The following is a 13,949-nucleotide window of genomic DNA, read 5'->3' as shown; positions in this document are numbered from 1 at the left end:
GGTGTGTGTGTGTGTGTGTGTGTGTGTGTGTGTGTGTGTGTGTGTATAACTGGGTTAGGTTTGGAAACATTTTCTATATTTTAGGGTAGATCCATGTTTAAGGGAAGTTGAAGTCTGAGCTGAGCATTTCTAGTGAAGTAGGAAGTGCCCCAGAACCAGAGCACACCAATGGGAACCAGAAAAAAACAGGTTGGCATTCTGATTTTTTTCAAGCCATTGGTCAGACTCTGAATGTTGTCAGCTGCTCCATCTCAAAACACCATCCTTTCCTGCCCGCCAGTATTTTATACTTCCTGGTTTTTCTCTTACATTTCTGGATGACCCTTCTGACCCCTCCCCTGCAGACTCATCCTTCTCAACTGGAATTCTAAACAACATTGGGCCCCACAGCTCAGACTTGAGCCTCTTCTCCAAATCACAGTAAACCCCATGGCTTCATTTATATGCAGAGGACTCCTGAGTTCATAGCTCCAGAATTATCTATTTAACATATTCATGTAGACCTGAAATGTTCAAACTTAACATGTTCAAAATGGAACTTTGATTCATGCCTTCCAAGTCTTCCCCATTTCAGTAAATGACACCATCCACCTGGTTGCTCATCTAGTTGAGAATTCTTCATTTCTTCCTCTCCCTCCCTCTCCCTCTTACCCCCTTTTAACCAACCACCAAAGGTGTACCGCCTCTCTGTCTCCACTGCTGTCCCCTAGTCGAAGCCCCTGTCACTACTCACCTGGATCACTACCTATTCCTCCACTAAAGTAGCCCCTCCTTGTGGTGGCTACTTTTTTTTTTATCACATCCCTCAATTTCTTCCGTTCATATTACTTATCACAAACTGAGTTCCTGTGAATGTATTGAATTTATTATGGCCTGTTTCCTCAACTAGAATGTACACTCCGTGAGAGCAGGGCCCTATTTCATTTACCCACAAATATTTATCACAGGCCTATTAAATTTTAATTCCTATTGTAGGTGTGGTATGGAGAGAAAGTGTGTAGCAAGAACTGCCCTTCAAGTTTGAGAGATACAGATATGGAAAGTGGATCTTGCCTGGGCCACAGACCCCAGAGTCTGGACTGTGGAGAGATGAAACTGTGGCTATTGACTTGCTAGCAGATATCATGCTGTGAGGTGTGCGGCAAAGAGTAAAGTGTCAGGAGACTAAAGGCTGGGGTCAGCTGGAATGACAGTCCCAGGTCCCCCAAGTGATCACAGTATCCACGGAAGCTGCTTATGACTCCCAATTGTTATCACAGGAAACCCCCTAAGAAAATGCTTGCCCTTAACCCCAATCTCAACACTCCCGGAATAAAAAGAACATGGGCTGTAAGGGCCCTTAGAGCTACAAGTTGAGCTACCACCGGAGGCGTCAAATATGAAACTCAAGTGGAAGATGGACAAAACCAAGCCTTAGTAATCCGAATGAGACTGAGATGCTTATTCCACATTTATACCTCCCACCTTGGGACAGATCTCTCTACATAATGTCAAGTGCATTCTCACAGGGCTACAGGGAGCTCTGAGAACACACAGCGAGGGGATCCAGGCCCGCCTCGGGCGAAGGGAAGGCTTCCCCAAGGAACTGAAGTTTATGCTGAGGCCCAAGGGATCTCACTTCTCACTCACAATTCACGCTCGCTCCCCATTCCTAAGCCCCCCGGCCTTTCACCCTTCCCTACATTTGTACTCTGTTCCTTTTGCCTGGGGCGCTCTCCTCCCTCCTTCAGTACTCACTCTGGCCAACTCCTCATCCTTTAACATCCAACTCAAAACACAGAACCATCACGGTCACTGCCTCTCCCCCAGAGAGGATGCCATCAGCCCCTTCTCTGCACTCTGTATGGGGACTGTGTGTGTACTTTGTCTCCGCCACCGTGCTGTGAGCTCACAGTGGCCCGAGAGCCCAGCACCCAGCGCGCGGCGAGCTCCGTAGGTGTCCGCGGAATGAAGGAACGAATGATCGGATCTTTCCAAGGGGTTAGCGCCAAGCTGGGGGTAGAGGAAAATGATTCAAGACACAGGGGTTAGCTGAGCGCCGTGAAGTGTGGTCTTCGCAGAACCGAGCCTGTGTCAGGCCGTCGCCATGAACCCACCTCTGAGAAGAACCCCAATAGAAGTAGGTCAGTGCCCTCCTGCGTCTTTAAGAACCAGAGGCTTCGCGCCCGCGCCTGCGCACTGAGAGAGTAAACAGCTCTCTTTCCCCTTTTCCCAAATGCCCCGTCGGCTGCAGCCCCCTCCCACATTGCCTTTCCTGGGGTGGGGTGCCGGTCCGTCCCTGGGCGCCCGGCTCGTCCTGGAGGGTGGCGACCGTCAGTGGTACATCCTGCTGCTTTCATTCCCTCCCGCCCTGCGCGCCGCCTCGGCTCCCCGTCTCCCTGCCGGATGAAGCGCAATAGGCTGGCCCGACACTAGGAGGGGGAGCCGGGCTGAGGCGACCGGTCTGAGCCGGTCTCCGGCGCAGGCGCAGTGCGGATAAACAGGAAGCTGGTGGTAGAGGCAGCGGTAGCAGAGATCTCGGGGTTTCGGGGGGATACAGCGGAAGAAGGAAGCTTGTAGGGCCGGCAGCCGAGGCTAACGGAGAAGGGGGAAAGCAGCTTTTGCCAGCCGCCTCCAGGGAACGAGAGGTGCAGCTTCGCTCTCGGCGGAGGCCTCCCCCTCCGCAGCTGAGGCTGAAGCTGCAGCTGACAAAGGGCTCGCTCCGGTGCCGCCGCCCTTCTCATCCGGGCATTCGGGTCCCTGCGGCGTGGGAGGGGGAAGGGCGGAGGGGGAAGGGCCGGACCCGGCGCGGCGAGCAGTGGGAGCCGAGGCCCTGTCCAGGGCTCTGGGCCGGGGGCCCAGCACTCGGAGGCCGGGGAGGACCCGTAGCGGTGGCGGCGGCCGCGGGCAGGAAGATGGTGCAGAAGGAGAGCCAGGCGGCGCTGGAGGAGCGGGAGAACGAGCTCAACGCCAACCCTGCCAGCTCCGCGGGGGCATCGCTGGAGCCCCCGGCAGCTCCGGCCCCCGGAGAAGACAGCCCGGCCGGCGCCGGGGGAGCTGCGGTGTCCGGGGCGGCAGGCGGGGCCCGCAAGTTCCTGTGCGGCGTGGTGGAAGGTGAGCGTTCTGGCGCGGGCCGGGCGGGAGCGGCCCCCCGCCCCCCGCCTCCCGCCTCGCCCCGGGACTCACAGGTTCTGTCCTGGTGGGGGAGGGGGGCGGCGGTGCCGGGGGGCTCAGAACCCTGGTTTTGGGATTGGACCCTGCTAACCCAGGCGAGAGGAGGGAAGGTGGGCCAGTCTCCCCTCTGGTTCTTCAATGGCGTCGAATTCCCCTCCGGCAAGGAAGCCCGACCCCACCCGCCGCGGGCTGGGAGCCAGGCGTTCTCCGGCGGAGGCGGAGGCGGGGAGCCTGGTGCTGGGCTCCGAGTTGTGCTTCATCCGTGCTTGTTCCTTTGGATGTTAGTTGCTCTTGGGAGAAAATAACCCGCACCCGTCTGCCTGCGGTCCTCCTGGGGTGGAGGAAGCACAGTAGGCCCATGGTGCCACTCTTTCCTTTTAGCTTGGAATTCTTCTTTGCTGGCCGGTCATCCCCACCCCCCACCCTTCGAAGGTTCATGTGCAGCCTAGGAAGTTGCCCCTTGCCAACCATTGTGCTTTGCCCCCGAGGGAAGAAGCGTTCATTTTAATATCTGAGATTCGGAATTTTAACTTAGTGACTGCAGACGTGGTGTTAAAATGCCCTTCACGAGGCCTCCCTTCCCACTTCCATTTAAAGCAGTGGTTCTCAACCTTCCTAATGCCGCGACCCTTTAATACAGTTCCTCATGTTGTGGTGACCCCCAATTTCATTGTTACAAATTGAACATAATTAACGCATAGTGATTAATCACAAAAACAATATGTAATTATATATGTGTTTTCCGATGGTCTTAGGCGACCCCTGTGAAAGGGTCGTTGGACCCCCAAAGGGGTCGCGACCCACAGGTTGAGAACCGCAGAAGGGAACGATGGACTTTCTTTGGTAGTTGGGGGAAATGACAGAACACATTGTATCACAATTTATTAATATAATGGACACACACTCGGCTGTACGTGCTGTGTGGAAGCATCCATCAGTTACATTGTTACTGTTTCCTCGAGTACAGCATATACAAATGTATTTGAGTTTACTGAAGTATTTTGGCCGACCCAGGGTTTCCTAGCTGTCGGCTTTATTCAATCCTGTATATAATGGTATGTATAGGAGTAAAAGTGCATAAAAATTAGTCTATAAAAAGCCAAAAAGGCATGGAAAAGGAAGGACTTGTTGCCCTTAGTGTGATCGGTATACAGCAGCGATTCTCAGACTTTTTCATCTCATGGCACATATAAACTAATGACTGAAAATCTGCAGTACACTAAAAGATACATTTTTTTGGCCGATCTGACAAAAACAAAAATAGGGATAGTTTTGATTAATTCATACCGGATAGCTATTGTGTTGGCTGTTGTCATGTTTTAAAAATTCTTGTCCCACACCAGTTGCAATTTGCTGGCATAGTGTGTTCATTTGAAAGATGGGTGATAGTTATTGTGTTTTAGGTAAATTGTAGGGAGAACAGACTGATTTGCAGTAAGGAGGGAAACAGTTTCAAGTTAACTTGCAGCGTTTGGGGGAAGACAGAATGGAAAACTACTTTTGTATTTGGCGTTGAAGGAGTCCTGGAGGATGCAGAAATCTTAGACTAGAGTGAGTCTAAGGAAACTTGCCTTCAGTAATTACATAAACGCTTGTTGTAGTTTGAATAAGTTGGTTTGTTCTTCAGAATGGTATTGAAAGTGAACTATTCTTAGAGAATAGAGTTTTCTTGTGTCTTAATGTGTTGTCCCACCTGTGTCCCATTGCCTCCTATATTTTCTTGGTGGCTACGAAGCACCTGATAGTTGTTTTTTTGTACCTGTAAGTTGGCACTCTCCCTAAAATGAACGGGGATAGAAATACTGTAGATATTATCAGAATTCCTTTTTTTGTTTCCTGTGTTGGTTTTAACTTCTGTGTAATAGCACTGCTTCCGCTTTCTGGTGCCAATTAACCAAAACCAACCTGACATTCCAAGAACAAAGTTAGGGTTTCTGACAATGATTCTTTTCTATATTGAGGCAGCTTTAAAGTGATTTTAATGCATAATCCTTTAAGAGAAAAATAATGTTAAGTGTTCTAGGAAAGCTATAAAGATTTGTATAAAATTTGCCTACTGTTTTAAGCAAGATCGCCTTAAGAGGGTGATCACCTGTAAGAGGGTAACACTGAATTGTCAAGATTGAAAATGCTAGTTTGATACATTGTATGTAATGAATTTTTTGCTGGGGGGGGGAGGGAGGGTCTGTCATTGTCCGTGTTTGTGGTGCAGAGTAACCATCTTGTCTAGATACTGGAATTTAATTTCAAAAATTTCGGTTTTAAGTTAGTCTCGTAGGTAGGTAGACTGTGTGTGTGTGTGTGTGTGTGTGTGTGTGTGTGTGTGTGTAGACCATTTTGTATTCAAAATGCAATTTTAACCTTCTTCATGGTACTTCTGAGAGGTCATCCTAATTTCTTGCAGATGTATAGACTGAGAGAGGTGGAAAATAAAGGTTAGGCAGATTTGTAAAGTGTGATAAGCACAACATTGAGCTCCAATACGAGTTTGGTGCTTATACCACTAAAGTCATCAGTCTGCAAATTTGATTCCTGCAATGTGCATTACTAGTGCTTTGCTCCCTACCTGGGACACTCTGGAGCAAGTAATATTCTTGAATAATCAGTTGTTCAAACCTTTGCTCTGGAATTGAGATTGCTTGAGAGCTTCCTGTTTGGGCCAGTTCCATTGTTGAATTTGTTGTGAATATAGTTTAAGGTGGTTTTTTTGGGTTCCTTTTATATCAGAAACTTTGAAAATTTTGATGATAAAATTAGGTCAGTCAGATTCTTTTCTAATTCTGTTCTTGATCCCCCACCTTACTTATTATCTCCCCTCCCTTCTTTAAAAGCAGTTTAACTCCCCTCCTAAGTAGTAATTGTTGTTAATAGCAATTTTGGGTTACTTTGCTTCTTTTTCCCCCATTGTAAGATTGAGATTTTTTTTAAAAGTTAGATTTAATTATATTTGTCTTTTTTTCTGGAAGCAAAAAGGTACAGTGTTTAGCTGTTTTTATGTTTTGTTTTGTTTTTAAAAAAGATTTTTAAATTGATTTTTAGAGAGAGAGGAGGGGAGAGGGAGAACTATCAATGTGAAAATGTGAGAGGGAAACATCAATATCAGTGCCTTCTGCACGCCCCCTACCAGGGATCAAGCTCACAACCCAGGCATGTGCCCTGATGGGGAATCCAACGGGCAACCTTTTGGTGTCCAGGATGACGCCCACCAACTGAGCTATACCAACCAGGGCTGTTTTGCTGTTTGTTTGTTTTTGAATATATTTTTATTGACCTCATAAAGCAGTGGTCCTCAACCTTCCTAATGCCGCGACCCTTTAATACAGTTCCTCATGTTGTGGTGACCCCCAACCATAAAATTATTTTCATTGCTACTTCATAACTGTAATTTTGCTACTGTTATGAATCGTAATGTAAATATCTGATATGCAGGATGTATTTTCATTGTTACAAATTGAACATTATTAAAGCATAGTGATTAATCACAAAACAATATGTAATTATATATACGTTTTCTGATGGTCTTAGGCGACCCCTGTGAAAGGGTCGTTCAACCCCCAAAGGGGTCGAGACCCACAGGTTGAGAACTGCTGTCATAAAGGCAGGGAGAGGGAGATAGAAACATTAATGATGAGAGAGAAACATTGATTGGCTGCCTCCTGCATGCCCCCCACTGGGGATTGAGCCAGCAACCCGAGCATGTGCCCTTGACTGGAATTGAACTCAACCCTTCAGTCCACAGGCTGATGCTCTATCTACTGAGCCAAACCAGCTAGAGCTCTTTATGTTGTTTTTAAATGACTTTATAAATAACTAGAGGCCTGATGCACGAAATTTGTGCAAGAGTAGGCCTTCCTTTCCTCGGCTGCCAGCACCTGCTTCCCTCCTGCACCTGGGACCCGTGCTTCCCTAGCAGCCCCAGCTTTATCTGGAAGGTTATCCAGAAGGATGTCTGGTCTAATTAGCATATCACGCTTTTATTATTATAGATGTGTTCATGGTAGAAAAATCAGAAAATTTATCCCAACAAAAAGGGAATAAAAATTTCTCTATAATATCACCACCCAAAGACACCTTAATGTTTTACTTACTAAATACCCTTCAGATTTTGGTATAATTGTACACATTTTTTTACAAAATGGGATTGTATTGTTTGTTTTGTAACCTGCTTTTTCTCAAACAGTTTAACGCATTTTGAAACTTGAAAATAATTTCATTCTTACTTTGAATCCAGGATTTTATGGAAGACCTTGGGTTATGGAACAGAGAAAAGAACTCTTTAGAAGGTAAATTTTTATTTTATGATGGAGAGTCTTAGATCATTAACATTTCCTTTTGTTTGAAAAAATACTAACAAGAAGCTAGATGCAATTTGATGATTTCTCAGTTGTAGAGCTTGGTCTTTTACCTCTTCTAAACCTAGGCCATTGGTTTTCAAACTTCCCTGGGGAAGCTAAATATATTTTGGGCTTCACCTGCCTCATTCGGAGTAGTTGTGTTTTTAGTTAAGGCTGTTTAATATGCTGACATTTGTTGTAATATTTTTTACAATTCTACTGGATTACAAAAAGGTTAAAAGCTACTGCCCAGAATATTAATAGCTTTTTAAGAGATGCTTCAAGAAAAGGGGGAAGAATGAGATTTACAGCCTATGCATGTGCCTGTTTATACATAATGCCATTTCCTTTCCCCTTAAGGCTCCAGAAATGGGAATTAAATACATACCTGTATGCCCCAAAAGATGACTACAAACATAGGATGTTTTGGCGAGAGATGTATTCAGTGGAGGAAGCTGGTAATCTTTTTCTTTTTAATCCATAAATTTAGAGTATGTGAAGAAAACAGCTACATTTTTAATATAGTGGTACAAGAATTTTATTAAGTATTTTTTCACTTTGTAGGTAGTTCTATTTGTTAACTACATGAGTTAGTGCAGATTAAAAGACTAGTGCTAACTGTGCATAGCCATGGTGTAATTCATGGGTATGCTAGTCTGACTCCATCTGTTCTGTGGCCATAAATTGTACATTTTAACTTCTGCCAGTGGTCTAAATAGTGGGCTGCTGGATGAAAGGGTGCTGAAGTAGGGGTAGGCCTGGAGCCAGGCAAATGAGGCACCCATCTTGGACACAAATGTTATGGGATTAAAAAAAATCGGGATAAATAATATTTTAAGCAATTTTTTAAAACCAAAGTTAATGCAAAAAAAAAAATCCATTAACAAAATACCAAAATATTATTGATCCTTCTGCTTTAGGCTTAAGTATGTTTTGGTCTTAACTACTTGATTACTATTACTGGTCCTGTCTTTATTTTAAAATAAAGACCTCACCAGAGTTCAGGCCTGTACTGAAGTGAAAAGCAATCTCAAACTGTCCTTATATGTGTTTTTATGTTGAGTTAGTTATATAAAATTCATAAGTAAAGTAGTATATCACGAAACCTCCTTGTAAATTAGACAAATGGTGCTTTTTTTTTTTTTAATAAGAGAATGGCTTTGTTCTTTTTTTTATTTAATATATTTTATTGATTTTTACAGAGAGGAAGGGAGAGGGATAGAGAGTTAGAAACATCAATGAAAGAGAAACATCAAACAGCTGCCTCCTGCACACCTCCCACTGGAGGTGCCCGCAACCAAGGTACATGCCCTTGACCGGAATCGAACCTGGGACCGTTGAGTCCGCAGGCCGATGCTCTATCCGCTGAGCCAAACCGGTTAGGGCTGTTCTTTTTTTAAAAAATATATTTTTATTGATTTCAGAGAGGAAGGGAGAGGGGGAGAGAGATAGAAACATCAATGATGAGATAGAATCATTGATTGGCTGCCTCCTGCATGCCCCACACTGGGGATTGAGCCCACAACCTGGGCATGTGCTCTTGGCTGGAATCTAACCGGGGACCCTTCAGTCTGCAGGCTGATGCTCTACCCACTGAGCCAAACTGGCTAGGGTGACAAATGGTGCTTTTATAGGGCGACTTGAGTGAATGGGGAAATATTTTCATACTTGGAATTATATGATATACATATGTAACAAACAAGACGTTTGGTTATAGAGCCCGGCACTAGACAGAAAGTTTTCTTAAATAAGGAAGAAGCAATTAAAACTTAATCCCATTTCCATTGAGTGTTGTTTACTACTTTATATAAGTGTCTTCAACTTAATTGTTTTCTGGAGATGCTGGTAATGAACTTTAATGTGATCCATAATCAATATGTATTTTGAGATACCACTGAAACTTATTTAAAGATATATTCTGTGTTGTGCAATAGTGTTTCAGTTTATATAGGAAAATTGTAGCATTTTTTAAAAACTTAAAATCTGTAATGAATATTTTTCCTGTAGTTACAACGATGAGGGGGCAGGATTGTTAAGGCCATCACTTAACCCTGTATTTTAAGAAAACATTTTTCTTTTTATTGTCACATTGAACATAACAATTTTGTGAAATTAAGGGATTTCCTTTCTTAACTCATTGTAAATTGGAGAAAGTGACCTCTTCAATCAAAAGGTGAGGTTCTTTTAGTTTTCTGTGCTGCTTTCTAAAAACATGGACTCTGTTCTTTAGAACAACTTATGACTCTCATCGCTGCTGCACGGGAATATGAGATAGAGTTCATCTATGCTATCTCACCTGGATTGGATATTACCTTTTCTAATCCCAAGGAAGTTTCTACATTGAAACGCAAACTTGACCAGGTAACTTCCTTAACTTTTTCATTCTTTTTTCCTGAATCATTACCTGAAACTAAGTTTTCTGTGTTGCTTTTATGATGTTAAAAGGAAACCAAGTTCATACTTTTTGTTTCTGTACAGATTTTTTATTTTAATGCTTTTGATAGAAGGGTATTTTCTAAAGTTTACTGGAGGTATCAGTGCTTCTCAGACCTCATTTTGCATAAGAACTTTCTTAAAAGAATGCTTACAAGTGACTTTTAAATATAACTATTAGGTGTATACTTTAATTTTTGGAATTCTATATATTTTACTCTAAGATGAGCTGGTAAGGCCTCTTGTTTTTTCCTTTCCCTAGGTTTCTCAGTTTGGGTGCAGGTCATTTGCCTTGCTTTTTGATGATATTGACCATAATATGTGTGCAGCAGATAAAGAGGTATTCAGTTCTTTCGCTCATGCTCAGGTCTCCATCACAAATGAAATTTACCAGTACCTAGGAGAGCCAGAAACTTTTCTCTTCTGTCCCACAGGTATTGTATATAATAGCTTTATATTTAGTCTTGAAATACATAACTTTCGAAGCACCATGTTTGGGCTTCATTGTGCTGTACCCCCTCCCTTGGGTGTATAAAGATAGAAATTCTTTTTCTAGAAGATACTTCTCAAGGTCTTAAACTGGAGAAATTTTAGGACCTAATAAATGATAACTGAATAGGCAAAAGATTTTATGTATTTTTAGTACTGGAAGTACAGTAGTTCCCCCTTATCCATGTTTTCAATTTCTGCAGTTTCAGTTACCCAGGGTCAACCACGGTTGGAAAATATTATGTTACCCACTTACTAGTCATTTAACTGTTTGGTTGTCAGATTGACTGTTGAGGCATTGCAGTTCCTGTGGTCAGGTAATCCTTATTTTACTTAATAATGGCCCCAAAGCACAAGAATATTGATGCTGGCAGTTCAGATATGCCAAAGAGATGCTGTAAAGTGCTTCCTTTAAGTGAAAAGGCATGCACAGTACAATAAGATATTGTGAGAGACCACATTCACACTTAGTGCAATATATTGTTATAATTGTTCTATTTTATTTTTAGTTGTTAATCTCTTACTTGCCTAATTTATAAATTTAACTTTATCATAGGTTTGTATGTATAGGAAAAAACATAGTATATATAGGCTTCAGTACCATCTGAGATTTTAGGCATCCACTGGGGGCTTGGAACATATCCCCCAGCAGATAAGGGGGAGCTACTGTATATGGACATTACATTTTCAGGATTTCTAGTATTATCAAAATGAAAATTAGAAAAAAAAACACATTTACATAGCTTTTAATTTAGTAATTTCTCATTTCTTCCTTTTTTTGCCCATATATCTCTGTCCTTTATCATTCCTCCCATTCCCAACTAGGCTCTTTCAGAAGTCAGCATAGAAAGCTTAATAATTTTTTCCCTTTTTCCTCCCCTCCTTCCTTTCCTCGTTCCTTCCATTGAAAATGTTTTAGTCTCTTTTAATTGCCTCTCAAAATTCAACTTCTAAGAAATTTTCCCAAGAATTAACTTCTTTTTTTTCTTTTCTCTTTTTTTTTTTATTTTTTTTATTGCTTAAAGTATTACAAAGGGTATTACATATGTATCCATTTTATTCCCCCGCCCTAAGAGAATTAACTTCTTATTCAGGAAGAGATAAATAAGTTCTAAGAAATTTTAGACAATTTATTTAACTTTGTGTGTCTGTCTCTCTGGGGTATTGTGAACCAGTAACCTTATCTTGGTGGTCTGATACTACATGAGTACTCAAATAATGTTCAATAAGATTATATTGGGAATTAACTTAATTCACTCTAAATTATAATTTAGGTGCAGTTGAGTACTAATAGCCATGAACATAAAGTTGCATTCTTTGTTACAATATTATCAATTCAGTCTATTTGGCCTCTGATTGTAACTCAGAAAATGGAGACAAGTCAGAATTATGTAGAAAATGCTAAAGTCTTAAATTATTTCTGCAATAAACTTTCGTGATCATAGGATTGATCTGTACTCTAATATTGGAGGAAGAATATTAGGTTTTATGAATTGACTTTTTTAAAAAATGAATTGATTCTTAAATGAACTTCCCATTTGCATTTACTTCCTTTGGAGCATGACAATGGAGGCCTTTTATCATTTCGATGAGAAGAATTTAGAATTAGTAGACATATTTTTCCCATTTAAAAACTCATGACCATTTCACTCCTAACTATTTTACTTATGTTCCCCCTTACATTCAGAATATTGTGGCACTTTCTGTTATCCAAATGTGTCTCAGTCTCCTTATTTAAGGACTGTGGGTGAAAAGCTTCTACCTGGAATTGAGGTGCTTTGGACAGGTAAGCCTTTAAGATTTATACAGCGATACTTGCATTAACTAGGACCTAGAGAAGTTGGTTGTTCTGGTTAATTGGATAATTTTTAAAAATTCTTTATTGTTGAAAGTATTACATCTGTTCCCCACCCCCCATTGTCTTCTCCCAGCCTTCACTCTCCCCGCCCCCATTTGGATACTTCTTAAAAACTGAGCCTTAACCAGAAAATTTTGTTATTAAAATTTTCTTTCTATAAAGTATTGACTCTTCACTTAGTAAAAAGAAACATCTTTGAGGATTTCCAGTGAACCTGAATATCATTTACTAATAAATAATAGATGTATGGGAACTGGGCTAAAGGGTATTGATCCCAGCCCTAGGAGACTGTTTTTTTATATAAAATGAAAGCTGTCATGCTAGATTGATAGCTAGTAATCAGCAAGCTATATTAGCTTTCATTCTAAGAATTAAGGTCAGAAATCCTCCTAGAGCAGTGATGGCGAACCTATGACACGCATGTCAGAGGTGACATGTGAACTCATTATTTTGGTTGATTTTTCTTTGTTAAATGGCATTTAAATATGTAAAATAATTAACAAAAATATAAGTCTTTGTTTTACTGTGGTTGCAAATATCAAAAAATTTCTATATGTGACACGGCATCAGAGTTAAGTTAGGGTTTTTCAAAATGTTGACACACCGAGCTCAAAAGGTTTGCTATCACTGTCCTAGAGTTTAGATTAATTGGGGTCTAATTAAGGATATACTATATTATATTGGGAAAAGAAATTGCTTACATAAAAGAACTGTTTCTTATTAGCATACAGTTTGAGGAAGCTTGCCCAAACCTTAAATATTCATACCTTTTGACTAATTCTATTTCTAGAAATCAGAAGAAATATTGGGGTGGGAAGGTGAATAAAACTGAGTAAAAAGACATGCTACTGTGTTATTTATTTTTATTTTAAATATATTTCTTTATTGATTTCAGAGAGGAAGGGAGAAGGAGAGAGAGAGAGAGAAACACCAGTGATGAGAGAGAATCATTGATCGGCTGCCGCCTGCACGCCCTCCACTGGGGATCGAGCCCGAACCCAGGCATGTGCCCTTGACTGGAATCGAACCTGGGACCCTTCAGTCCACAGGCTGATGCTCTATCCACTGAGCCAAGCCAGCTAGGGTTGCTGTGTTGTTTTAAAAAGAAAAATTGTTAGCCCTGGCTTGGTAGGTAAGTTGGCTAGAGTGTTGCAGGTTCGATCTCTGGTCAGGGCATATACAAGACGCAACCAATGAATGCATAAATAAGTGAAAGAACAAAGTGATGTTTCTTTCTCTCTCTCAAATCAGTTAAAAAGAATAAAGAGAAAAATTGTTAGAAAGTATACATATAACAAAGGAAAAACAGTAAAATGTTGTATGCAGTGTATTTTGAAGAACCATGTGTGAGGGTTTTTTAATAAAACGTCATTATTTCTAGGTCCCAAAGTTGTTTCTAAAGAAATTCCAGTCGAGTCCATCGAAGAGGTTTCTAAGATTATTAAGAGAGCTCCTGTAATCTGGGATAACATTCATGCTAATGATTACGATCAGAAGAGACTATTTCTGGGCCCATACAAAGGAAGGTCCACAGAACTCATCCCACGGTTAAAAGGAGTCCTGACTAATCCAAATTGCGAATTTGAAGCCAACTATGTTGCTATCCATACCCTTGCCACCTGGTACAAATCAAACATGAACGGAGTGAGAAAAGATGTAGTGATGAGTAAGTATACTACTTA

The 13,949-nt window shown here is 41.7% G+C and overlaps 1 protein-coding gene across 3 annotated transcripts in view; it reads left to right on the top strand.

The window, feature by feature from the left end:
- The first annotated feature begins 2,475 nt into the window (after window positions 1–2,475).
- OGA (O-GlcNAcase) overlaps window positions 2,476–13,949 on the top strand; it is a 28,221-nt gene continuing 16,747 nt past the window's right edge. Inside the window, exons 1-7 of one of the 3 annotated variants that reach the window (XM_059661174.1) lie at window positions 2,476–3,093; window positions 7,385–7,436; window positions 7,848–7,945; window positions 9,718–9,848; window positions 10,183–10,354; window positions 12,097–12,195; window positions 13,649–13,933. In XM_059661174.1, the coding sequence (XP_059517157.1) occupies window positions 2,895–3,093; window positions 7,385–7,436; window positions 7,848–7,945; window positions 9,718–9,848; window positions 10,183–10,354; window positions 12,097–12,195; window positions 13,649–13,933 (1,036 nt within the window). In that variant the 5' untranslated portion in view covers window positions 2,476–2,894. The remainder of the gene's footprint in view (window positions 3,094–7,384; window positions 7,437–7,847; window positions 7,946–9,717; window positions 9,849–10,182; window positions 10,355–12,096; window positions 12,196–13,648; window positions 13,934–13,949) is intronic. The other 2 variants (XM_059661173.1, XM_059661175.1) reach the window with 2 other exon arrangements.

The sequence above is a fragment of the Myotis daubentonii genome, chromosome 13, assembly GCF_963259705.1.
Source record: "Myotis daubentonii chromosome 13, mMyoDau2.1, whole genome shotgun sequence".
NCBI lineage: Eukaryota > Metazoa > Chordata > Mammalia > Chiroptera > Vespertilionidae > Myotis > Myotis daubentonii.
The sequence above is the reverse complement of the archived record's forward strand: the minus strand, read 5'-3'. Positions and strand labels throughout refer to the sequence as shown.